The 27,493-nt window shown below is 45.9% G+C and overlaps 1 protein-coding gene across 1 annotated transcript in view; it reads left to right on the top strand.

Moving 5' to 3' along the window:
• The first annotated feature begins 1,395 nt into the window (after window positions 1–1,395).
• The window catches only part of MSN (moesin), a 67,765-nt gene continuing 41,667 nt past the window's right edge, over window positions 1,396–27,493 (top strand). Inside the window, exon 1 of the mRNA XM_022564069.2 lies at window positions 1,396–1,605. Coding sequence (XP_022419777.1) covers window positions 1,594–1,605 — 12 coding nt within the window. The 5' untranslated portion in view covers window positions 1,396–1,593. The remainder of the gene's footprint in view (window positions 1,606–27,493) is intronic.

The following is a 27,493-nucleotide window of genomic DNA, read 5'->3' as shown; positions in this document are numbered from 1 at the left end:
GAGAAGCTGAGGCACATTGATGCATGGACCCTGTTGAGCTGGGAAAGCAGAGTAGTGAATAGGACTGCTGATTCCTGAGAGCAAATGCAAGGCCAGTCTTTATGCAACCCTGCTAGACTCATCTATTGTCCTAGGAAGTCTACTTCCTTTGTTATCCTTTTATAATGTCAGAGTGGGAAAGGACCTTGGAAGCCCAGGAGTTCAGCCCTTTCTTGTTACAGAAGGGGAACTCAAGCCCAGAGAGGGGAAGGGACTTACCCAAGGCTACACAGTGATCAGAGAGTGAGTTAATGGCAAAGCTATGACTAAAATCCAGGTGTCCCGACCATCCCTCTCAAATATCCTTTTCACTGCCCCAAGCTGGCTCATCATCCCTGAGGTATGTGTTACCCTACCTCACAAAGAATACTCAGACCATGCCTCTGCACAATTACCAGTGGATAGTAGAAAAAAGAACTATGGCCCGTCACTTTCAAACTAAAGCTCAGGCTTAACTAGATGACTGTTACAGTCTAGAACACCTCTATCCTGGGATTCTGTGACCTTGACAAGAAGCAGAAAGGGTGCTGGCAGACATATCTCAAAGGAGTGGACTGGGGGTGCATCTAACCTGGGGGAATTATCAGACAGTGAATCAGGTATCAGTGAATGTGTTGTGGGGGCTATAGGATCAGGATTTGAAGAAAGTGGAGACTGGGATTTGTAGGAAGGAAAGTGAATAGAGACAGATATGGGAAAAAGGAGCCCAATTCTGATAAAAATGAGGATTGAGCAAGGATGGGGTTGAAATATGATGGGAAAAGCGATATAGAATCCTACAGAAGAGAATCGATGAAGTGTTGGAGAAGCTGAGGCAGTTTAGCCAAGAGAAAAGAAGTTTCAGGGGGATATGGGATCTTCAGACTTCTGAGGAGTTAGGGACAGCAGAGGATTTGTGTTGTCTCAGGGAGCAGAGCTGAGATCCATAGGCGGAGCCACAGAGGAGTTCAAATACACACGGGAAGAACTTTCTGAGAGTCAGAGCCGTCTTGAGTAGGAACGGAGAGTTTTGACAGGTAGTGAGCTCCCCATTAGTGGAAAGTTGCAGTCAGAGCTGTAAGCCTCTTTCCAGGGTGCGGCCTAGGGCCCAGCCCTACTTGGGGGTGGGGCCGAATGGCCCGGATGCTGAGGGCCAGGGGCCGTGAAGGGGGTGGGAGAGGGGCAGGGAGGCCCAGGTGAGGGGTGAGAGCCCCCACCGGGGCGCCCAGGCCCAGCCTGTCCCCCGAGTAGCTGGTGTGGCCAGGCAGGGCAGGGCAGGGCTGGGCTGGGCGGGGCGAGGCCCGCGGCCGGCTAGAAGGCGGGCGCGAGGGCGGGGAGCGGTGCGGAAGCCGGGCCACATAAAGGAGCGGGCGGTGCGACGGGGGCGGCTCTTTCCTGGGTGGGGTTTGTGAAGTCGTGGCCCGTTAGCAGGAAGCGGAGCAGTCGCCCCGACGCTGGCGAGAGACCCAGTCCGAACCCCCAGTACCCGGAGTCCGAGCCGTGTGTACTGCGTTCTCAGCGCCGTCCGACAGCTCCCAGCCAAACTTCACCAACTCCGCCGCCTTTTCCGCCACCATGCCCAAGACGGTGAGTGCCGGGGATGGGCGCTTCCGACCCCGGGGGCTCTTGCGGACCCTCATAGCCCCTCGCCGATGGCCGGGGACTTGGGCAGCCGCGCGTCCGCTCGCGATGCCGCGCCTTCCGCCGAGGCCAGGCGTGGGGAGGGGCGGCAGTGGAGTCCGGGTCTGGCGCGCCCTCGCGGGTAAAGGGGTCCAGGGATAGAAGTGTGGGCCGGGCGGGCCGGTTTCTTTCAAAGATTCTAGTTCCTTGTGTTTGGATTGCCACAGTAGGGAAGGCTTCCTTGGGGGCCCAAGGTCTCCTTTTACCCCTGACGGGCCGTGGGCGCAGGGGAGAGGACTCTGGTTCGGAGGAGGACACTTACCCCAGTCCAGGAATTGGCGCTTTTATGGGGCGAGGCAGCCACTGACCAGGAGGGGCCATGCGAACCGAGAAGCAAGGAGGAGGGTGGGAGCTGCTCAGGGCGGATCCCGTAACCCCACTCACCTTTCCCACAGCCTCCCCAGGCGGCTTCAGCTGTTTCCCACTAGGAGGGGAGGAGAGAGTTGTGGACAGACTCATCGAGGCCGCTTGGTCTTAACCGGGAGCGCTAACACTTCACTAGGCACCAGTCTGAAGGGAGGCAAGAAGACTTTGCGGGCGGGGCGGGCTGGACGCGCGCGGTTTGGGGGCGGCTGGACGCGCGCGGTGGGGGGCGGGTCGGGGAGAAGAAGACTGGTTTCTTCCTCTTCTCCACTCGCCAAACCCCTGCCTTTCCCATTACTTACTGGCTCTCTATTTCCTCCTATTCACTCCGTACTATTCTGTGAGGTGTGGACTCTCCAGTGGGGCCACACCTTTCTAGGGTGGTGGTAGCTTCTAAGGATCTAGTCTCCACCCTACTGGCTGTTTTGAGAAGAGAAGAAGCCTCCTGGGAGTGGGGCCTAGGGGGGGCCGGATGCCCAGGAGGGAGGGGGGAGGGGTGTGCCTGAATAATGAGCCCTGCTTGCTTTTGTGCAAGTCATGCCAAATGGCTGCTGAGGCTCTTCCCTTGCTCAGGAAAGCTGGGTGACCACCCTGGCTTGAGTCCCTTAGGCCAGGCAACTTGTTGCACTGGCTTAGGCTATGCAGTTATCCCAGACCCCTCTCCCTAGGACTGCCTGAGCCTTGTAGAGCTGAGATAGTGACTAGTAGCCTTGAGAAGGACTGAGGGTCCCTGAAAGAGAAGAGTGGGGGGCCCAGTTCTTTTGGTGTGTGCTGAGCTTTAGTTGCCACATTGCTGTGTTCCAGCCTTACTGCGAAGTCATTGTTGCCTTTCCAGAACCTGTCCTTCAAAAACACCAAGTTTTCAACAAGTGTGTACTTCTACCATCTCTCTCTTTTCAGTTGCTAATGGTTTTATGACATGGGGCTTTTCCACACACCCCCCTCTACCGCCCCACATACACACAAAGTGAGACAGAATGGTTTTGAAAAGGGGGGAGGGCAGTCTCTGCTATCACAGAGGATTATAAAAATCCTTCCAGGAGCCTCTCTTTGGCTTTATCTCTCTGTGGTTGACTCTTTGACTCCTCTTCAGATGTGGCTTTGCCTAAATAGGTGGGTGGATCTCTGGGAATAGACTGTGCCCCACAACCGCTTTTCTTTAGTGATATGTCTCCTGTTCAATCCTGAGATATCTCTTATTTACGTGCAACTTAATGGGCCTGGAAATTATTTCAAAATTATCTAAACCATCCTATCTCAGTCAAAAGTGGCAAAGAAGACAGCATGGTGATCTTTTTCCTGCTGTGGAGAGATTGGAGTATGAGCTGTTTGAGGTCAGGCCTAGGGTACTGAAAGTACCTGAATACTGAAAGTAGTTTTATACAGATTGACTGAAACTTGAATCATGTTGGAAGGAGAGGGCTGAATTTTGACAGACTGGCAGATTTGGAGAATTTCCTATGCTGTTTGGCTCAAGGAATTGTGGTGCTCCAAGGACAATGGTGCTTCAAGGACAAAGGACGACCCTGCCTGAAAAAGTTTCAGCGTTACACCCCCTACCTGACTCTTAATCTCCCTCCCCACCATGTTGCGATGGTTACGAAATTCCTGAGCCCACCTGGGCGACACCCACCTGGGCAATGGGACCTGTCCCAAGTAAGGAATGGTCAACTTTTAGGAGAAACAACTATATCATGCCCGTTAAGACCATAGAATCTTAACCTGAAAGGGATCTCAGACACTATCTAGTATCTCTCTCTCTCTCAACTAATGAGGATATTTAGGCCTAACAGGAAAGGGCTTACCACCTAAGGGCACATGGTGACAGAACCAAGATCGGGGTCTGTGCTTTTTGATGCTCATTCCATTGACCCTCTATTCTCACTCAGTGAAGGATTTTTGAAGTTGAGCCCCCTCTCTTGCTCAAAGCAAATTGGCCCCTATTCTCAGGACTTCTGGTCCTCAGATAAAAGGAAGTGGATGATTTGGGCAAAGTAACCAAGGTTGGCATTTGTGTGGTCTCCTGGTGAGAGTTTGAGGTGTCACAAAGTGCCTCATGTTACTCTTCTCATTCCTTATCCCAATGCTGAGGCATCCAGGGGCACACTCTAGTTCACTGCATACCAGCTAGTAACTTTAATGAAGAGAAAAAATTCCTTCTAAACTAGTGTGCTTTAGGCTATTTCTGGAGTATGACAGATAGGGAAGGTAGTGGAAAAATCAAATCCATTCATTCATATGAACGATATCTACAGTCTGTCTAGGGTTAGTTTCACTTTTACAGCCAATTTTCTCCCTTAGTCACCCAGCTACCTTTAAATCTGTTAAAACATGCCCCTCTACATGCCCATCCCCCCAACCAGTTCTTGGATTCTGTGCTTCTACTTGCCAGTTTCCTGAGTCTGCTTTAGTAGCCAGAATGAAGAAGTTTATTAACTACTGTCTATACTTTGTGATGATGATAAGACAGTTGTAAAACAAAAAAAAAGTTTCTTTTCCCCTCCCTACCCTCTTTAGCTTTTTTAGATCACAAAGTCTTTGGGACTCTTGGATTCCCTAAAAAGTGATTGTTTTGAATTTTCAAGGTGTTCTTGAGTTTTTGGTTTACTAGAGTCGAAAAGGCTCTTCACAATTGTCAAGTCCAATTGTTCTCATTGTATAGATGGCGAAACTGAGACCCACAGATAGGAGGGACTGACCTAGAATGATGCAGCAAATCAGTAGTGAAGCTAGGATTTGAATCTGGGACTTAGTTAGAGGATCAGTCTTCGTAAAACCTCTTCAGTTTGCTAAGTTTTTAGCTCTAGCTCAACAGGTCAGGGGAAAGGTGATCAAATGGTCATTGATGGGACCATCCATGTGAGCAGATGTAAGGAGTCCAGCTCCTTGAAGTATCTGAAGGCTTCTGGGTCTGCATTCAGCTAAACTTTAACAGGGGCTGTGTGGACTGTTTATTCTCCTGCCATTCCTAGCATTACTTGAGCCACTCGAGTGGCACTAAAGTGGTACTTGCTGAATAGGAGGCAGAATATCAGTCTCTTAACCCTTCCCTGCCTGTAGACTTCAGGGGTGGACAAAGGATCAGGAATGGAGGTTATGTGAGAGAGACTACTCTTTGGATCCTGCATTTGTCCACTTCTTCGGTTCTCCAGTTCACTTGGCCCTCTGAAAGTTTAGATGATAGAGCAGGAACCATCTTGGGGATTTCCTTTAGGCTTCTCCTTGAATAGCTCTCTGGGAAGAGAGGGGCTAGTGTGGCAAGAGAGCCTTTGTGGGACCCTCGAAGGTACCAACTAATCTATACTCTATATAAGGCTTGGAGAAGGGAAGGTTGCTCTATGAGTGGGTGACAGAGATGGTATTGATCACAAGTCTGCTAACTCTTCATTATTATCTAGCTGCCTGTAACAATAGCTTGTCTTAAGGGTGTTCTTTTTTTTAAACTTTAAAAAAAATTTTATTTAGTTTTGGCTGCGTTGGGTCTTCGTTGCTGCATGCAGGCTTTCTCTAGTTATGGCGAGCGGGGGCTATTCTTCATTGCCGTGTGCAGGCTTCTCATTGTGAGGTCTTCTCTTGTTGCAGAGCACAGGCTCTAGGCTCATGGGCTTTAGTAGTTGTGGTGCGTGGGCCCAGTAGTTGTGGCTCACGGGCTCTAGAGTGCAGGCTCAGTAGTTGTGGCCCATGGGCTTAGTTGCTCCGCGGCATGTGGGATCTTCCCGGACCAGGGATGGAAGCCGTGTCCCCTACATTGGCAGGCGGACTACCAACCACTGTGCCACCAGGGAAGCCCTTGAGGGTATTCTTCTTACTTTTCTCTTTCTTCCTTCTCTCAGGAGATTGCTTTACTGAATGGTGGAGCTGGAAGGGACATTTAGAGGTCATCTGGTCTGTTTCTCTGACTCCAATTCCAATTCTGTCTAGAGGGATGAGATGAGTTGACAGCTACATTTATTCTGAAATCTTTTCTAAGTGTTACTTGGCAACAGGATATCTAGGTCCCTTTGTAGTTTCCTGGGAATCCCTGTCACTGGAATTTCAAAACTCAAGGTCCCCAGAAGGGAGAATATCTGTCTACCAACACTACTAGGATTGGGTCTTTCACGGCTAGAGTTGCTGAAAATTGGCATCATTACAGGTTGGGAACAGTCTGTTTCTGATCTTTCAAAGATAGAACTGAGTTTATCATGTATATCTTTCCTAACTCATGATATTTTCTCCCTGCTACCTCACTCTACTCTTCTTCCCCCGAAGAAAAAACAGTACAAAGGTGATCTCTTTTGGGGAAGTCTGTTGGTCAAGTGAAGGAGGTGGTCTTGTCGTGACTGACTGGTTTTGCTGTTCATTCCTCCTCCTATTTTTTTTTTTTAAAGGAAGACTATTTTTTTTTGCTGTACGCGGGCCTCTCACTGCTGCGGCCTCTCCCGCTGCAGAACACAGGCTCTGGACGCGCAGGCTCAGCCGCTCCGCGGCATGTGGGACCTTCCCAGACCAGGGCACGAACCCTTGTCCCCCGCATCGGCAGGCAGACTCCCAACCACTGCGCCACCAGGGAAGCCCCCCTCCTCCTATTTAATGCTTGATAGAGCTGAAAAACTTTTCAATTCCAGGTTCTGGTTTGTGGTGCAGGAGCAGTCACTTGGAGGGTTAGCTCAGGACTCCATTGATTTGGTAGGTGGGTGTTAGGAAACGGCAGGTAACACTGACCTGATAATTTTTCTTCTTCTCTTTCCATGTAAGAAGAACATCTTCCCTGTCCTCAGTAAAGTGATCTAAATGAAGTGGGCCTTTAGGCAAGGTCTTTCTTCAGGCCCTCAGTCTCTCCAGCTTGTCATGAGAGAACTGTACTAGTAATAGATACATTCTAGGGACCCTTCCAGTACTGATGTTCTTGAAAGCCTTGATGGTACAACCTCAAGCCTCCCATTGGTACGTCTATTCCTTCAGACATCCTTTCCTTAACATTTGAGTGCCTTCTTTGTACCAGGCCGTGTGCTAGGCTATGCTGAGAATACAAAGTTCAACAGCACTTGCTGTATCTTCTTGTCTCCCTACACCTCTGGAGTGCTGTTTCTTCCTGGGTACTGGGTTCAGAATAGAGAGTTTCTAGCTTGGGAATTGGTTTTTCTCATTAGTAGCTCTGACACGAACACTGGCATGAGTGTTCTTGGCCGTTTCCTCTTGAGGCTACGGACTACGGCCTATGTCTATGGGCTATGTCTGAGGAACAAGAAAGAAACCAACTGAGACTATATTGTGAAGGCTGTGGGTTGACTGAAGAGCCTCAGACAAACACTCAGAAAACCTCCTGGGTTTCCCCCCATTTCTTCTTGCCTGTCGCTGAGAGGCCAGGAAGCTACTGAGTTATATTTCAAGTTTACTTTTAACCTGTGTGGTAGTTAGATATACTGGTAGACAGTGAGGAGCTGGTGGGCATAAACCGACCTCCTAAGGTATCTATCACCAATGAGCTGAAGGCTGGCTGTTGTGGGGTGCAGCATTTCAAATGCATCTGTATTTACGATGACCAAGAGCTTCCTTAGCCTTAAGCTTCCCTTTTAGCTGATTGTTCTGAGTGGTCTGGGTTTCTCACAGGAGTGTTGAATCACAGAGCAAAGGAGCTGGCCTTAAACTTTGTAGTTTAAGTTTAGTTTATATTTTAGATGGGGATACCAAAGCCCAAGAAACAGAAGTAATTTGAATGAACTGGTAATAAGGCTATGACTAAAATCCAACTTGCCTGGTCCCAGATTAGGGGAGGAATTTTGAATGTCTGCCTTTTAAATGGCACTTGATGCAGTGTGCTCAGTGTTTTCGCCCTTTGTGCTGTGGGTGACTTGACCATAGTGTTAAAATGGTCCTGGGAAGAGCAGTGGTTCTGAGTATGTAGAGCTCATCTCAAAGGTTACTTTGTATGGAGATAATTGAGATGGTTCAGGCTCTGACCTTGCTTTTGGGATTCTTTGTAGCACTTCCCAGGAAGGTAAGTGTTTTGCTTTGGCTGTAAAGTGTGGTGGAAAGTAGATATGTGCACTGAAGGGAGGTAAGGAGAGGAGACTAGCTATGTTTTCCTGCTTGAGGCTAGACTTCACAGTTTTAAGAGTCTTTATTTAAATATATATATGTATATATTTTTATTTATTTATTGGCTGTGTCGGCTCTTAGTTGCGGCATGCGGGATCTTTTGTTGCAGCACATGAGCTCTTCGTTGCAGAGTGTGGGCTTCTCTCTAGTTGTGGCACACGGGCTCCAGAGCGCGTGGGCTCAGTAGTTGCAGTGTGCGGGCTTAGTTGCCCTGCAACATGTTGCATCTTAATTCCCCGACCAGGGATCAAATACACGTTCCCTGCATTGGAAGGCGGATTTGTAACCACTGGACCACCAGGGATGTCCCAGTAAGAGTCTTTATTGAGTAGAGTTATTTCTTTCCCATATTCATACCTGGAAAGGTTAGCCAGCTTGTTCAGGATCACATGAAGTTGGTAACAGGTTTTTTTTTTATGATAGCTATGATTATCCTTACCAATTAATTAATTAATTAATTTATGGCTGTGTTGGGTCTTTGTTGCTGCGCGCGGGCTTTCTCTAGTTGCGGCGAGCAGGGACTACTCTTCATTGCGGTGCGCGGGCTTCTCATTGCGGTGGCTTCTCTTGTTGTGGAGCACGGGCTCTAGGCACATGGGCTTCGTTAGTTGTGGCATGCATGCTCAGTAGTTGTGGCTCATGGGCTCTAGAGTGCAGGCTCAGTAGTTGTGGTGCACGGGCTTAGTTGCTCCACGGCATGTGCGATCTTCCCGGACCAGGGCTCGAACCCGTGTGCCCTGCATTGGCAGGTGGATTCTTAACCACTGCACCACCAGGGAAGTCCCTCGGTAATAGTTTTGAAAGGAGAACTTGGCTTTCCTGATTCCCAAGTTAGTGATCTCTCACTGGACTTGCCTGACTTGGAAGGATGATTCTTTTCATCCATGGGACACAGACGTCCAGAGAATTGGCTCTGTGTTGATTACATTAACAATATGGCCACAGTGGAGTTCCCCTAAATAGCTTCTGCTGTAGCAAGTTTCAGTCAGCGGGTGACTCACTTCTTCTGGGGCCTCAAAATGACTTTTTTCTCTTCCTGCCTGCCCCTCACCCAAGTTCCCCACTTTCTCTTTGCCATTTAAAATTTTGAGCTCTGACCTCTTTGTATTCTGACTCAGTGCTCCAGCTTGTCTTGTTCCTTGAGTTAGGTGAATATTATGGTACTTTCTTCCACTTTGGCGACACTATTTTCTGCTTTGCAACCATTTGAATACAGACTGGAGTGTCGTGGCCTCAACCCTCACTACTCACCTTTAGGTTTTGTAGGCCAAGGCTGATGAAGGTAACTAGCCAAAAAAAGGACTTTTTAGGCCTTTATAGAAAGGGAACATAGAGTACTGGTGAAAAGCACAAACTCTAGAACCAGACTGCTTGGATTCAAATCCCAGCTCTGTGACCAACTAGTTTTGTAGCCTTGGGCAAGTTACTTAACTTATGTGCTTCATTTTCCTCAACTGTAAAGTGAAGATAATGGTAGTACCTATCTCGTAGGGTTGTTGTAAGGATTAAACAGGGCAATTCCTATAAAGTGCTTAGAACTGTGCCTAGCATCTATCTAATCAGTGCTATGCAAATGTTAGTTATTATTATTTATGGAACTACTATGTGCCCAACCCTGTGCTAGGTAGGATGGTAAGAATGAAGGCAGGCAGCTGCATTCTCACTGTTATTTGAGTGGTTACTAGGTACTATTTACTATAAGGGATACAAATAAATGAATGGAGGATACAATTGCTGCCTTCATAGATCTCCTATTTAACTGGAGATTTAGGGCTAACTCACTTAAAAACAGTTTGACAAAAGTGTGTACATGACATTTTCTATAGATTTTGAGAAGAAGGGAGTTTATTGGGGCATGATCAGGGCCTTAGAGGATGTGTACACTTGGGGGCAGTGGCTTTTCTGGGTGGGACAGTGATGTAGTTTTGGTATGTGGGTGTAAACCAAGTGGCCCTATGCCAGTGTTCTCTTGAAAATGAGTTTGTCTGAAATGAAGGAAGGCTTGATGTGCTGATTGTTCGAAGGGATTGTGGATTGTACAAGCCACAGAGTACATGTCAGCATAGACCAAGTTGCTTTTTATAGGGTCAGTTGGAGCCAACAGTCCTGTCTCAACTGGCAAACCCCTTCTGAAGGAGCCTGTTGGGGGAGACTCTACCTTGGGTTTTCCAGAATCCGGTGAATTAACTAAAACAAATTTTGTTGTCTTTGTTGCCCAAGTGGGTATGTGAGCAGCTCCTTCCTTCATGTTTCCATGTGAGCTAAACCAAGGAATAGAGCTTAGTGATTACTCTCTTTAGGTCAGCAGCCTAAAACCAGCTTTTAGTTCTCTCAGTGGCTTTGCTATGACATAGGTATTTGAGAAAGGATGTAAATGAGGGGAGGATTTCTTCGTGTGTGATTGTGATAGGTTGAAGAGTGTGGAATTTTCTGGCCAGGACCCAGCTGGAGCATCTGGGCCTTAAACTTGAAGAAAGAACTTTTGGGTAACTTTCAAAGCACAGCTCTTCAGCTGTGCCTGATGACAGAACCAGATTTGATGCTCCTTTCAGTGGGCTTGTTGTGGCATAAGGTAAGTGTTGAGTTAGCTCCTAGGCCACTGGTATGGTGACCTACCACTGTGTTTGCTTAGTAGTAATGCTTTGCCAGGTAACTCCTGTGATAGGTGACTTCAAAGGTTGAAGTTTCTTCCTGTCCCTGGGGACCGTTCTATGTGGGAATTTGGTAGATATTTTGTGTGGGCAGGGTATCAATCCGGGTCTAATGAGAGAAAAGTTGAGATGTGGGCATTTGGTCATACGTAACAAAGTATAATCCTGAGAAATCCTTTCCTGGATATTTATTTGGCAGATAGAAGGGGGAATAAGGCATACCTATCGGGCTTGGTCAGCATTTCCTTCCCTATCTTTAGTCCTGGCCTCCCTTAAATACCTGGGAAAGGTCAAGGCTCGTTTTTCTCCACTGAAGTATATTTAGATAAGGTTCCTGATCTTACTGTTTTGGTCTAATCTGCCCCTCACCCCTCCCACACCCCTGTCCTTTTTCAGAAATCTCAGCCTGAAGGTTAGATGAAGTATACCAAGAGTATTCCTATATACCTGTTGTATACCTGTTGTAATCTTTAACTGGGGTTGACTAAACTGTGGTATGCAGTTGGAGGGTGGGGGTCAAGGTAATAGCCAATTTGGTTGTCTTTAGTTAAGGTGTACAAATCTTTGCTATCTTCAAGGGTTTTAAGTGAGCCAAACGTCTCTCCAATTATCCTTGCAGATATTCCTGGGAGATTGACTAACCCATAGAAGTTCCCTTGTTGAGAGCAAAAGTAACTTAACATTTTATGTTTGAATTTTTCTTTTCTCTGACTTGAAAATACCAACAATATCAGAAATATATAACTGGAGTAGAGCCCTTTTCCTCAGGTTCCTTACTCTTCTTGGCACCTGGGCCTTGGCCAATCCAGCATATGCTTGGTGAGGACATCTGCCACTTTGCTTCAGGGTTATACTACACCCCTCTGCTGGTACTTGGAGAGGTGCTCCAGCAGGACCTGAAGAGGGCCTGGGGAAAATTTAGCCTTAGTTGCCTTTCTTTCTGCCATAGCCTGGGCATTTTCCTAAGGTTGGGAGTTTGCCGCCTGGCCTTAGGCCAGTTGCCAGAGGAAACCAATGACTAAAGGCTTCCTCCCTGCGACGTCAGCTTCTGGAACCTTTCCTGATGATTCCTTACCAGTCAAGTATGCCTTATTTGGCTATATTTTCCCCCCTCAAATGCCTTTGCCACCTCAACTAGTGCCTTGTTCTTCTTTGGTACAGGGAACACCTTCCTCATGTTTACATAGTGCCATCTGCAAACTTTTATTTTCTCCTTCTTTGGGTTTTGTTTGGAGCAGGAGGTGAGGCTCTTTGTTGGGGCCAGGGTGGGGGCCAGTGAGAAAGGAGAGAGGAAGATGAGAGAGCTTTGGAATGACTGTGATTTCTCCACCCTGCTTTCTTATCTCTCATTGCCCTCCTTACTCTGCCTGGTCACCTCCCTCTAGCTTCTTACTTAGATCTCTGATAGCCTAAGAGTAGTCTTGCTCAGCCTGGAAAGGCTCAGAGTGTGGGGGTGGGGTGGGGCGCGGTTGGGCTCTCAGCATCTGAAATTACTCCTTAGGAGTAAGTAAAGCCTTCCAGTTGCTGAGTTCTTTACGTGTGCCTTTCGTTTGCCTAGGCTTCTCAATTGACTTTCCTGAGCCGGCTGCATCCAGCGTCCCTCTGCCTCTTATCTCCAGTCCTGAGCTGTCTAGCCCTAGCTTAGAAGAGCTTAGCTTTTGACACAGCTTGGAGCACTTGTCTGGAATTTTTTTTTAAATGCTTTTGAGTAAAAATGGTACAACAAAAAGAATAACAGACTGAATCAGGATATTTGGTTTTTAGTCTCTGCCTGTGTGACCTTGGGCAGGTCACTTTTATGGGCCTTAGTTTTCATATCTGTAAAATGAGAACATTGGCTTTTTCTGACATTCTGATTATTTGTGCCTAGTCTTTAAGAAGATAGTAAGAGGTTCTTGGAAAGAGTGTAACAGAACAGAGAACAGTGACTATTTGGAGAAGTTGCTCTTTCCTCTTTAGAATGGTATTGGGAGTGTCATTTCCCCCCCAGCTATCAAAGTGTAAGTAGCCCTCTCTATTTCAGTGAGTTCTCCTTAGGCATATTAGATCCACCTACCACAGAGCTTGCCATGGGTATCCTGGCTTGGAGAGACAACTGTTAACTGAGTGCCTTGGGGGTGGGGCCTTTGAGTTCAGCCTGCAGAGTACAGTTGCTGGCTATTTTGGGTCATTGGTGACTCCAGGAAGAATAGAAGACCCTTGAATTGGTCATTGTTCCAGTAGGGAAGGAGAAGACCAAGAAACAAACCAAAACTGAAATGCAGATGAGATTTGACTTCCTCTACTCCCTTCCCCCACAACATCCCTCTCCTTAGGGTTATGAAATTGCTTTTGGCTGAGTCTTAAATTGCTAAGCTCCCCTTCCCCTTCTTCTGTCAGTCACCGGTGCCTTTGTTGCCCTTGGATCGGGAGAGCTAGGTGATGTGGTCTTGGGTGGAGTGAAGGGGAGAAATTTCTAGTGAGGGAGATTGCCATAGGCCTAGTGTTCAGCCTTCAACTTATCCTGCATTTTGTGAATATGGCTTCCTGTGGTGTTAGACCTGTAGATGAAAGGGGAGGGATTTCTGAATTTCCCATGAGGGAGTGATAGGCTGATGAGGCATAAGCTAGTTCCTGGAGATGGTGTGCCCTTGGCTGGATCTGTTTTCACCCTTCTTCTTCCTCCTCACTGACATTTTGTACAAGGATCCTGGGCTGTATATCAACCACCTAGGAGTTGGCCATGAACGTGATCTTCACCTGCCCTGAGCCTCCTGGAGTGAGGGCAAGATAGAAGTCTTCTTGGCGTCTGTCTTCTTTCCTTTGGGAATAAGTTCTTAGGGCAGTTTAATCAGAGAAGACTTAGTTGGGTAAAGCTGGACAATGCTTTTGGGTGGAAGATTCTTCTCCAGCATTGAGCTGGAACGGCCTCTGGACCATGCAGGAACTTGCTGCTTGGAGTAGCCACCTTGCTGGCAGCCTTTCCTTCCTAGGGGCCTCACATGTGTTGTTAAGGATTCCAGTCACAGTTGGTAGATTAGAAATGCTGTTGGTGAGGGAGAGTAGGGAAACCGGTAGAGGAGAGAGAAGGGGAGAGGGAAAGAGGAGTCAAATAGAAGAAGAGGGGTTATTTTTATACTTCTCCTTTTTATAAAACCCAACATGGCATATGACAGAGTTTAGCAAATAGAGGGAGACATCTTCCATAAGTCCACCATTTTAACATAGCAGTTATTGTTTATGTGTATTTCTCATCACATCTCATATATGTACCTTAGTTTTCCATGGTATAATCGTATTGTACATAAAAAATCTTACTTCTTTATCCCTATTTAACATATCACTAAAAACTTAGGTAAATGCTATTTAGTTTTTAAAAATGAACATTTTAATGCCTTTACAAAATTCCATCCAATGACTATGTCATAATTTACTAACCATTCCCCCTTTGCCGGTCATTTAGATTACTCCCAGCATTTGCCAGTATTTATAACACTGCAGTGAATGTGAACAAGAGAAAATCTAAACCCCTTAGCATGTTATATATGGAGAGCCCTTTGATACCAGGCTCCATCCTAGCTCTCTCTCCAGACTCAGGTCCCACTTGGCCCCACATGTATGCTATGCTGTAGCTTTGTGGGATTAAGTTTCCCCAAGTAAGCCGTACCTCTTATATCTTTCAGCTTTAGCATATGTTTCTTCTTTCAACTTGAAATGTCAAGTGTCTCTTCCTCCCCTCCCCTCACTCCATGACACCTCCACTGGATACTTTCTTTAATACTCCCAGGTAGTATTAGTTGTACTATCTTCTGTGTGCCCACTGTACCTTGTAAGAATTTCTGTTATGATACTTACCATGTGGTATTGAAGCCACCTGGGCTCCCATGCTTTCTCCTTTAGTAAACTTGTGGATTTGAAAGTTTCTAACTCCTCCTGCTTCAAGAAGGGGCTGTTGTGGAGATGGTTAGGGATGGGCAGGCCTTTGAAGAGTGCATAGTCAGTGACAGACATGGAGAAGGGGAAGCAGCAGTAATGTATGCAAGGGATCCAACAGTGTTGGATGAGCACCTGGTAGGACATACTAGGTACTGATAATAGAGAAAATACACGTTGGAGAAGGGAAGATGCATTAGCACCTATAGGGTGGAGAGCCCTGAGAGAGAGTCTTGCTGGCCTTGACACACCAGAGTAGACTTCTCAAACCATTCCAGATCTCGATTTCCCATCTGTAAAATGGAAAGGGTAATAGCACCCTACTTCTTAGGGTTATGGTGAAGATCCGGGCACTAATGCACCTGGAAGTGCTCTGTGAGGTGTGGGGCACAGGGGAGGGAGGGTAGGTCCATGACACCCTATAATTTTTGTTCCAGTTGGCCTTTTAAAGTTCTGCTCTATGTGTGTTGCTCATCAAGCTTCTGAGCCCATAACGTCAGATGCTAGAGTTTCCCCGAGCAAGCATTCCCATAGGTGCGCCACAACCTGATGCTTTTAGTGGGAGGTATGCAGGGAAGTCCCTATCTCCCCACTTACCTGGGCAGCATGGCTCCAACTGGCCCCAGTACAGCCCTACTAAAAAATGGCCACAAGTGGCCAGGGAGGGAGGTACCACCTTCTCTTCAGCTCTTTAGCAACAAATGAGTGGTACTAGAGTAGAGGGTTTCCTAATGTCTCTTCAGCTGGAGGTGGAAGTACTTATAGAAGCTTCAGTGAAACTGGGCACCTTTCAGGCCTTCTGGCCTCTAACCAGCCATGTACTGTTAGAAGGACAGGACTCTGTGTCTGTCACTGACTATATGCTCTTCAAAGGCCTGCCCATCCCACCTGTCTTGGGCAAATAGCTCATGGGGAACATTCAAGGTCTTTGGATAGAGATTCTCCTCCATCTAGTGTGACTTTTATTTTCTCCACATACTACCCATGGCTTCTTGTTGCTGTCCTGGCCATTTGAAAACCCCAAATCCACCCCAGAATTTTATGTTTTATAAAGGAAGCAAATTACCTGAATCTATGGAAGATCTTTGTCAACTGTAAAACACAACAAGGTGAAGAGACTTGCTTAAGGTCATGTAGAGAGTCAGGGGCAGAAGCAAGTCTTTAAGCCAAGACTCTCAGGAGTGTGTTGTTTTCATTCTATCAGCTTAGCCCACTGAGGATGTAAGCTTCTTGAGAACAGGGACAGTTTCCCATTTTATCCCCAGTACCTAGCACAGTGCTTGACATAGAGGAGGTGCTCGACAAATATTTGTTGAATAAATATATTAATAGCTACTATTGTCAAGTTGGAATTGTCTTGCACAGACTCCTTTGGCTAGGTCTACTAGAAAGCCAAACAACAATTTCAGGGACCCACTGGAAATTACCTAATGTGGACCCAGCTGGGCCCTGGCAGAGTGGAGCTAAGTAGTGCCAAGAAATGGGGAGGAGTTTTCCCTCTTGTGCGCCTTGAAGAACCTGTTTACCTGTGTGTGAGTGACCAGCTTGTTCATAGCTAATTTCCATTCCCTTTTCCCATGTCTTCACACAATGCAGTAGTGTTCACACCAAGGGAGAATATTCAAATCAAAGTTTTTAGTGGATTTTAACAGGTAGCCGTGCAAGCATTTCTATCTGCGTTTGTGAAGCAACCCAGAGTTTGGCCCTAGAGTACAAAGTTGAAGCATTACCCAGCTTTTAAAATTTTTTACTTTTTTTGTATGTGTGCTGCTCATTGTGGCATGGCCAGCATTGCAGGACTGCATTGTGTAATCTAATCCTGAGAGGTTTGTACTCCCAAGGTTTAAGGATTGAGTTGGCTCCTCTGCTTAGAGATGGGTAGGGCCAGAGAAGGACAGCAGGGAAATGCTGTAGATCATCATGTTGGGGCACCCCGCAGCCGTGTTCTGCTGTTGCTGCTGTTGTCACCACCACTGCCACCACCATCACCCAGGCTGCCTTAGGTCCCAGACTGCATATCTTTGCAGAATTCGGCCTGTTTTAGTCAAGGTAGGCTAATTTGGGGAGCAATAGGAGGTATTCTTCCTCTCACACATTCCCTTGAGAGAGGGGTGTGGCCAGCATTTAGGAGGTATAGGTTTAGGCTTACTAGATAGGGTTGGGTGGCCTAAAATAGCAAGAGCCTCTGAAGGTTATCTGGTCTTTAAAGGACTTTTTCCATCTGTTCTTATAGTGCTGAGCTAGACACCGTACGAAGAATAGAAACAGACATAGTCTGTGCTTTTTGGTAGGGCAGACTTAAACAAAACCAGACTTTATTTATTTTACAATTTTTGATTTGTGTTTTTTCATTGTGAAACTAATACGTATTTGCTGTGAGAAATAAAACAACACTGAAAAATACAAAATCCCCTTTTTTCTGCCCTGACTCTATTCTCCAGAGAGAACCAACATTTATGTGACCTAGTTAGTTATATGAACTTAGACTCCTTTTTAAATGCATTTATACACATATAACTTTAAATACACACATAATATAAATCCATACTGTTCTGCAACTTGTTTTTTTAAACTTACTATGTGGTGGCCATCTTTTCATATCAAATCAGGTTTTAACATCTATATGGGCTCATTAATAATCAAATTATCAAGTGGGTGGAACACTTAAAAGCACTTAAAAGTGTTTCACAAATGAAAAGGGCTCATATTCTTCATTGAATGGAAAATAAAGAGAACATTGTAAGGGCTTGCCTGCCTGAGAGAGAAGGCTTTCTGGAGAAGGAGGGAGTTGTGGACCCTTCTGTTGGGATGAAGGATAGGATGATGAAAGCTGTTCCCCTTTTCAAGCTCAGTAGGCCCAACATTTAGAGATTGCTGTGATTTCACCCATGCCTAAGTGATCTGAGTGGAGTGATTTGTGGTAGGGTAAACCACTTTTCTGTGCTTAACGTGGCCCTCTCCCTCTTCTGTGGTTTTGCCAGTTTGGGGTAGTTTGATTCCAAACAGTACCTGACTGAGAACCCTGTTCCTCAGAAGACCTCTGGCTGCTATAGCTATCTGAGGTTGAGGAAAGAAGCTGTGTTTTTTGTTGGTGTGCACATGCCTTTCCAGTCTTCCCCAGAGAAGAGCAGTGAAGCTGGATTAGAATCCCCTCACCCCGTACTTACCAGGGATCTTGTCCAAGTGGCAGAAAAGTGGAATTTTGCAGAGTGCTCAGCTATAGCTGAGGCATCCTGTTGAAGAGCTGAGAAAGATAGTGTTTTTTGAAATACAAATAAATACAGTTGACCCTTGAACAATAGGGAGGTCATAGGCTCCCCACCACCACCGTGTTCTGCCAGTCGAAATTGCATATAACTTTACAGTTGGCCTTCCATATCCCTGGTTCGACATCCGCATGTTCAACCAACCAACCACAGATTCAGCCAACTGCAGATTGTGTGGTACTGTAGTACGTTTTTATTGAAAAATACTCGCTTATAAGTGGACCAGCACAGTTGAAAGCCATGTTGTTCAAGGGTCAGCTGTACACAGTATATTAAAAAAATCTAGCCCAGTGGCCACTCCTACTCTTAGAAGCTTGTCAGATTGAGGGTACTGATCGAAGCCAGGCCAGGCAAGGAGAAGCAGGATTACCAGAAATGCAGGCTCTCTTCTACTCACTCATGGCATGCCCCACCCTTCTCTTGTCTTCTTAGTTCCCAGACTTTCACAGTGGGTGGAGCAGAGCTTATGCTTGCCCAGCCTTTAATCCTAGAGCCTCTGCCGCCAGAGGTTGACCTTGATTAGGCCAGGCCTACTACAGGCCACTGCAGGCATTATTCCTTCCCCTTTAGACAAACAGGAAGCTGCCTGCAAATTGAGTGATTGGAGCTTTCTGAATCCTTGTGGGGCAGGGAGAGCAAGGTTCTGAGGTCAGACTCTAAGAAGGGCAAGGGAATGACATTTTAAAGAATTCCTTGCACTACTTGAGAAGGCTTGGATCCAAAGTATCTTCAGGAATTTATTGTAGGTCAGGCTTGTAGGAAGATATGTGTTTCAACACATATTAGCTGTGTGACCTTTTGGAAGTTCCTTAACCTCCCATTCTTCATCGGTAAAGTGGGGATGATAATCCTCAGTGCTGGTGGGAAACTTGGATAAGAATACATTAAAAAGCCCTCAAATGTTAGTTCTATAGAAAATCAAGCATATAGGATTCAGGTGCTCAGAGAAGCGTAAATCATATTTTCTCACCCTCTGTTGACAAAAGCAGTAAAATGTGTTCAGTGGATGAAAGGCTTTCACCTCACCATTAAGAATGGTTATGATCCTTAAAAGGGTAAGCCTCAGTTATCAGGAAAAGTTCACTTCTGTGGAACAGATCATTTATAGACCATTTGGGACGAATGATGCATTGAAATATAATTGGCTCTCAACTATCCATAACAAAACATTCTTCTCCTAGCTATGTGTGGACTGCCTGTCCTAAGCCATATGAGCCCAGGGAATGCAAACTCCCTTGGCTCTTCTGATAGTCCAAACAAGACATAGTTAGTTACATAAATATTTCCAAAAAAAAAACTCGAAGTGAAGTGGTTAGATTGCTACTGCTGAGTTATCCACAGGGTATTATTCTTACATTGATGTGGATAACTGACCTTAACCAAAAGAATAATGGTGAACTTTGGCTTCTGGAGCAAGGAAAATGATGGGCTTCTACTTCGCAGATCATTTATGCCCTCTGTGACCATCCCTCCAGCCTATGAACTCAGGCAGGTGTGACAAATTTATAAGACTGGGATTGGGAGAGAGGCAACCATTCAAAGGATGGAGCTAGGAAAGACCATGTGTGAGATTGCCCTATATGGACTGTTATTCCAGGGAGGATTGGAACAGTTCTCAATCCCGCCCTCCCCTGCTGGGATCTAGCCTTTGTCAGAAAGAGACAAGACTGAAGAAATCTTGAAAGAACTACTAGAGACCTCTCTGGGCAAGTTCCGCTGGAACCTCTAGCTGTTGAGCAGCCCAGAAAAGGGAATTTTTTGGTTAGGAATCTGGGAGGGAGTTATAAGTTTAGAGGGTAGCTGCCTGTTGTCCAAGTAGTTCCCTGTTTAAAATGGCCCTGTCAGATGTGAATTGAAGGAATCCCTTTATAGGTTGGCTGGCATTGCCCTGCAATTATTTTTCAGTGTTCCTAGCTGTACTCACCCATGTCTGGACCAAAAAAAAAGTCCCCAACACAAATACTGATAATCTTTACATTTGCGATATGCATTGTAGTTGTCAAAACCCTTTTTACCACTATTATTATTATGTCATTTGATATTCATTAACTCTCTCCAGTTGGCAGGTTAGGAATTATTTTTTTTTAACGTCTTTATTGGAGTATAATTGCTTTACAATGGTGTGTTAGTTTCTGCTTTACAACAAAATGAATCAGTTATATATATACATATGTTCCCATATCTCTTCCCTCTTGCATCTCCCTCCCTCCCACCCTCCCTATCCCACCCCTCCAGGCAGTCACAAAGCACTGAGCTGATCTCCCTGTGCTATGCGGCTGCTACCCACTAGCTATCTACCTTACGTTTGGTAGTGTATATATGTCCATGCCTCTCTCGCTTTGTCACAGCTTACCCTTCCCCCTCCCCATATCCTCAAGTCCATGCTCTAGTAGGTCTGTGTCTTTATTCCTGTCTTACCCCTAGGTTCTTCATGACATTTTTTTCCCTTAAATTCCATATATATGTGTTAGCATACCTCCAAAATTTATAAGCAGCTCATGCAGCTCAATAACAAAAAAACAAACAACCCAATCCAAAAATGCGCAGAAGACCTAAATAGACATTTCTGCAAAGAAGATATACAGACTGCCAACAAACAGATGAAAGAATGCTCAACTTCATTAATCATTAGAGAAATGCAAATGAAAACTACAATGAGATATCACCTCACACCAGTCAGAATGGCTATCATCCAAAAATCTACAAACAATAAATGCTGGAGAGGGTGTGGAGAAAAGGGAACCCTCTTGCACTGTTGGTGGTAATGTAAATTGATACAGCCACTGTAGAGAACAGTATGGAGGTTCCTTAAAAAACTACAAATAGAAATACCATACGACCCAGCAATCCCACTACTGGGCATATACCCTGAGAAAACCATAGTTCAAAAAGAGTCATGTACCAAAATGTTCATTGCAGCTCTATTTACAATAGCCCGGAGATGGAAACAACCTAAGTGCCCATCATCAGATGAATGGATAAAGAAGATGTGGCACATATATACAATGGAATATTTACTCAGCCATAAAAAGAAACGAAATTGAGCTATTTATAATGAGGTGGATAGACCTAGAGTCTGTCATACAGAGTGAAGTAAGTCAGAAAGAGAGAGATAAATACCATATGCTAACACATATATATGGAATTTAAGGTTAGGAATTATTACCCCCACTTTTTCATATGGGGAAACTGAGGCTCAGAGAGGTTAAGTGACTGCAGAAATCACTCAGCTAATGAATAAGGAGCACAAGAGTTCAGTGGGAAACATTAGACTTTGGTTTTAGACTTTGCATGGGGTAGGGGGTGTAGAAAGGGGAGATGAGTGTTGTTTCATAAAGGCCTGGACTTAAGCTCTAGTCATGATTAGGCCAGAGTTTTGAGACTAGAAAAGAAGTTTCAGCTTTAAACATCAGGTCCTTCCCCTGTTCTAATAGTTGCTCAACATCCCTTTAGTCTCTCCTAAAAGATCATGAGTGAAGAATAAAGTTTAGAGAGAATTGTAGTAGTTGGGATCTGTGTGTGGATGTCCACCTGTCATGTTTGTGTTCTGCCTGCTTGGGGCCTGGCCTGACACTTGTTTTGTATCTGGCTTCGTATGTTACCCTTCTTGCTAATGTCAGACCACTGCCTTCAAGGCTAGTTGAGCTTTCCACCTGGTTGGGCCAATAACTTACTTGGCTTTACCTTGCTCTTAGACACATAGATGTTGCTTCTTAGGAAGTGAGAATTGTTTGGGGATTGCTTCAGCCTAGCTAATGTAGAGTCTTGTTTGGACCTTGGTTGGAGCGTTAGTGGAAGAGGTACTGGGGAATTGTGGAAAGAGCACTCTTCTGGAGTTGGAGAGCTGGAGTTTAGTCTGAGCTCTGCTGCTAGCTTCCCAGGGCAATCTTGACCAGGCCCTTGCCCCTTTTGGGACCACAGTCTGTTCTACGAGGAGTTGGTTTGGCTAATCTCTGAGCGCCATTCCTGCTCCTCAAGTCTGTGATTTATTCAGAGATGTTACATTCCCTCAACAATGGAGGCTGGTCTGCCCCACCTTGGGTAGGGGGATTGTGGCACACATCTCAGAAATGTTCTCATTCTGTGGGATACTGGGCCAAATGGCAACTCTGCCAGCTCTGAGAGGTTGGGAGTGATCAGCTACACCTGGCCTTAGAGGAGAACCCTTCATAGAAAGGCCTTGGAAATGTTATGCAGCATAATTGGGTAGACGGTTGGGCAGGCAAGGGTGGCAAGAGTCAGACCTGGCCTGATCTGGGTAAGGAAGGAAGAGGTGCTCTGGAAAGGTAGTACTTGGGCAGCCCCCCAGAAACAGGCAATAGAATGGCATCATGAGGTGTAGACAGTTTAGTGTAGTCTCTGGCCAGATAGTTCCTGGTCACAAGTAGTTGGTAAGCCCTCAGGAATGTGACACTGTCACTAAGCAATGTGTCACTAGAGCAGTCAAAGGCTGTGGAAGCAGGAGGAACAGCTCTCCCTTGTCACCATTCCCATTGTGTAGAGTGTGAGGTCCTTAAAGTTGGGCCATGGAGACCAGATGTGGCAATGGAGAAACCCAGTTTGTAATGGCAGATAAGCCTGGTCTTTTAGAAGAAGGAAAAATCATAATGCTTGCTTAATGTCAAAGCATGTGAGGTTGAATTTACTAGTGCTGATGCATTTGAATTCTTTTATTGTGGATTTGAAGCAAGGTTGGGAAAAGGGGGAAATTTGAACTCATGACCCTAGTGGCCCTAAGGGCTAGAATGAAGGTGGAGTTTAACTGTTAGGGCTGCCCTTCTTATAGTAGGGTGTTGAGTTCTGCATGGGAACAGCCTTCTGATCCATTGGGGAAGTCCAGCTTGCCTATACAGTTAGTTGGTCTTGGCCAGCTTGTGGAAGCATGTTGTAGACTCTGATTCATGTTTTGGCTTAGGGCTTTGGGCATCAGTATTTTTTAAGAGCTCCCGTAGGATATTCTAATTTTGGGCCAGGGTTGATAACTGCATCCCTAACTGAAGCCTCTCCATGTTACATCTGAGAAAACTGAGCCTAAGAAACGGAGGCCTATGCCCATGCCAACACAGCATGAATATAGCTAAGCTGAGCTGAGATTTTGTCTAGGGCTATTTCCACTCCATTCGTAGCTGGAAGTAAAGGTGACCCAAACAGCTCAACTGAGCATCCTCTAAACTTGGTTATTGGGCCTGGATGAGATGGGAGTTATGCACCACTCCCCACCTCAAGTACTAGAGGAAGGGGTGAGGTTCACAGAAACTAACTGGACCCCAGGGAGGTAAGCAGCTCTCTTTAGAGCTCAAGTTCACTGGCTAGGCATCTGCATACCAGTGGTGGTGGGAGAGAAAGGATAGGACAGGATGGAAAGTGAGTAATGCTGTGGACACCAAGGCATTTAGTTAGTGGAAACATTACAGGGAGTTGGTGAGTAAGAGCCCAAGGACCTGGTGACTTCATTCCTCAGTTCCATATAGAAATGCTGGGCTGGGACCCTGCCTTGTGTCCAAGGCAAGGTGCTTTGGAACTGAAGACTGCTGATTCTCCACTTCCTGCTTCAGCTGGATGGCCTTTACATCTGACTAGGTCCCAGCCCTTGCTGCTCCTGTACTTTCAGAGTACCCCAAGCTCTCTCGTAAGCCCTGGCACCATATCACAGTGTGGTCTTCTATTATTTCCCACTGTTTTGTATGTGGCACCCCAGTTAGAGAATAAATTCCTTTTATGATTGGAAAGAGGGCTTTGCTCCCAGTCTTCCCAGGAGCACAAGAAGGTGCTTAGTGTGGAGAACCAGGCAGTGCTAAGAGGGTATCTTGGTTTCTTTTCTCCTCCCAGCCTCCAAAGGAACTTTTTATTTGAAGAGAAAGGTGACTGGGAGCTTCAGGGTGGATATAGCACACACTGCATTCTTTGGGATCCAATAATTACATCTTTTCACTACTAGATGGGGAACGCTTTGAAGTAGGGGCTTGTCATAATCTCTGTATTCTCAGTGCCCAGCACCCTGCCCCACACTTTGCAGGTGCTCAATAGCTGCTGAATTGATTTGAAGGCATCTCTTCTCCTGTTCCCTCCCTTGAGTCAGGCTGGATTCCCTAGAAGCCTTCTGTCTCCTGCGGGAAGAATCTGGAAGCTAGGGAGGAGGAAAGGTCTGCATCTGAGCATTAGCTGTTGGTGTATCCCTTGTATCCAGAAGCCCACAGTTCTTAGTAGTAGTTGACTTTTAGAGTACACATACTTTCGCACATATGTTTTTTTTTTCTTTTTCTACAGGAGGGGCAAGTATGAGGAGCCAGGGCGTGAAGTGGGAGGTTAGAAGGTGGGCACTCTTGAATGGTTGTTTCTTTTCACCACTTCCTTGTGAGAGAAGTGCTAACTGGATCCTGAAGATCCTAGACCTCGTCCAGAGGAGAAAGGCTTGTGTGCAGTTTTGGCCACTAATGGAGGTCTTTAGCCTTGGAACTTTGTGGTTGGCATTAGTTTCATTCTTAGCTGTCCCTCCCGCTGAGTTTGGCAGCTCCAACTTGATTTTCTTTTATTTTCCAAATGTTTTCTAAGGGGATAGGGAGGGAAACAAGCCACTTATGTCCCTTTGTTTCTTTAGCCCTTAATAGGCCGGCTAGGAAGGTGCCCTTTTTCTTTCTTCTTCATGCATGCCTCTTGCTCTTCAAGGCCAGGGGTTTGAGCCAGAGGCCTAGGGGCCCCACAATCCTTGATTCAGCCTTTGGTCTGGGGCCTGCTACTGCAGGGGAGTCAGCTTGGCCCAGGGCCTTTCTGGTATCTGAATTAGCCTTTGGGGAATAGATGGTTAGTGGTCTAAGCTTATTACCTTTTTTTTCCCCCACTGCCTTTACTTAGGAAGGGAATAGGCTACTGTGTATGATGATCTGGTCCAGTTTTCTTTGGTTAACTTTCAGATAAGACTCTTGCTGCCCATCTTCTATGGAAAGTAGAATGTGAAGAGTGCTATTGGTCCAGGTTTGAGACCTTGCAGATAGTGAATGGAGTTACTAGCCTAGTCTAGCAATTAGCAGACTTGCCCGTGAGGCCTGATTTTGTACGTATTGTAAGAATAGGTTTCATATTTTAAAAGCATTGTTAAAAAGAAAAAAGAGGAATATGCAACAGAGACCGTATGTAGCCCATAGAAACAGTTTGCCAACCCCTGGTAATCTATGCTTTACACTACAAAGTTATCATATACCAATTTCTTTTTCTTTTTAAGATTCCGAAATCCTTTTTTAAAAAAATATTTATTTATTTGGCTGTGTTGGGTCTTAGTTGATGTATGCGAGATCTTTCATTGTGGCACGCGGGTTCTTCGTTGCTGCGAGATCTTTCATTGTGGCACGCGGGTTCTTCGTTGCGGCACGTGGGCTTCTCTAGTTGTGCCACATGGGCTCTTGAGCGCGCAGGCTTAGTTGCCCTGCGGCATGTGGGATCTTAGTTCCCTGACCAGGGATCGAACCTGCGTCCCCTACATTGGAAGGTGGATTCTTAACCACTGGACCACCAGGAAAGTCCCTATTATGTACCAATTTCTTATAAACTCATGGTTCCTCTTTCCTGAGCCAGGCACATGGTAGGCCTTTGACTCCTGATTTATGATTGGGATGTTTGTAGCTAGTCCCTTCTGTGTTGGTTACTAACTAACCAAACCACATTGTCTCCTTCTGATGTGTACTTGGTGTCATAGTCACTGGGGGTTAGAATTAGAATTGTATCCTTCTTGGAGGGGAAAGAACCTGATAGATGATGCTCTCCTCCAGCTCACTGTTCCTGTGTAAGACTTAGCTTTTCATCTCAGGTGGCCCCAAATCTGATAAGTAAGCAGCTCCTGTTGATGGTAATTAGGGAGATTTGAAAACAAAATCACAAAAGTCCAAAGCTGTGTTCAACAGGGGATTCTGGAGCAGGGGCTGACTCTTCCTGCTCCTCCCCGAACACTTCATCCCTGGCTTTGCTGAGCCTCCTAAAATCAATTCTGGCTTTTTGAGAAGGTGCCTCCTTTGTGTTCTTTCCAGACTGTGGTTGAACAGAAGGAATCCTGGGTACTTTTGGAATAAGATACAGAGACCGTTTGTTGTAGGGGTGATATTAGAGCGTAGCTTTTACCCAGACAGGGAGGCATTCTCAGCTCTATCTGGAGCCCTTACATCCAGTGTTCTGGAGGTTTGCATTTTGTTAACTGTTGTGTGTTTATGTGGGTATATGCCTATTTGGTCACCCATGCCCATTCTTGCCGAGTTCCTGGGAATCCTGTAATGGAGAGAGTATCATGCCAAGGCTGAGTCATTCTCCTGGAAAAGCCAGGATTATAAGAGGTGTTGTACTAGATCTGCTTTGGAATGCTTTCTCTTTTCTCCTCTGCTGTCCCCACCCTTCCCCAAACACACCTAGGACTGTAGATACCCACCCAACTCTAGGCTACTAGGCCTGGGAGACTCAACCACTGAGCTTCCTGAGGGGTGACCAGGGCTGTTCCTCCTCTCCCCTTCCTTTCTGTCCCCAAAGCCCTATACCTCTACGCCCAAAAGTATAGAAGACTTGTGGAATGTGTAAAGATGTTTCTACCCTTAGGGACTGAAGCATGTTTGTGAATAGTCAGTGAGTGAGGCTAGCTTAAATGGTTTTAAGGCGACAATTAATGGTGAGCATTGCAAGTAGAGTTGCCTCAGGTTTTTCTCCTGACTTCTTTGGGCCAGTGTCTGGTCGGCATTGTTCAAGGTGACTTGAGAGAAAGGAAGATGGTAGCCATAAGATAAATTAAGTGGGCCAATTATGTAGAATTATTTTCTTTTTAAAAAAATTTATTTATTTTTGGCTGTGTTGGGTCTTCGTTGCTGCACGTGGGCTTTCTCTAGTTGTGCCGAGCGGGGGCTGCTCTTTGTTGTGGTGCATGGGCTTCTCATTGTGGTGGCTTCTCTTGTTGTGGAGCACAGGCTCTGGGCATGTGGGCTTCAGTAGTTGTGGCACGTGGGCTCAGTAGTTGTGGCATGCAGGTTCAGTAGTTGTGGCTTGTGGGCTCTAGAGTGCAGGCTCAGTAGTTGTGGTGCACGGGCTTAGTTGCTCCGTCATGTGGGATCTTCCTGGACTAGGGCTTGAAACTGTGTCTGCTGTATTGGCAGGCGGATTCTTAACCATTGTGCCACGAGGGAAGCCCCTGTAGAATTATTTTCAACCATTATTTATAGCTGCATGACCTTGGGTAAGGTATTTAACCTTCTGAATCTTAGTTTTCCATCTTTAAAATGGAGATAGAAAATGACACCCACTTCCTTGGAATTTATGAGAGAGAAAAGAGCGCATAAGCATGAAAGTATACCTAGAAGGGTGCCTGGCATATTGAAGGTGCTTGATAAAAGCCCCTTTTCTCTTAATTTCTTTCATTGTATTTTGCCGTCTTTAAGTATTTGAGATCAAAGAATTTTAGTACCCTAGTTAGGCTTTTCCTCTAATTTGTAAATGGGCTCCCTGCACTGCACTACCTTCCACTGCAGCCCGTTAAGGGGAAACAGTCCAAGAATT

Source organism: Delphinapterus leucas, chromosome X, assembly GCF_059928025.1.
Source record: "Delphinapterus leucas isolate spDelLeu-1000000601 "Yukka" chromosome X, BTC_Dleu_Yukka2, whole genome shotgun sequence".
NCBI lineage: Eukaryota > Metazoa > Chordata > Mammalia > Artiodactyla > Monodontidae > Delphinapterus > Delphinapterus leucas.
Note: the sequence above shows the minus strand (reverse complement) of the source record. Positions and strands in the feature narration are given on the sequence as shown.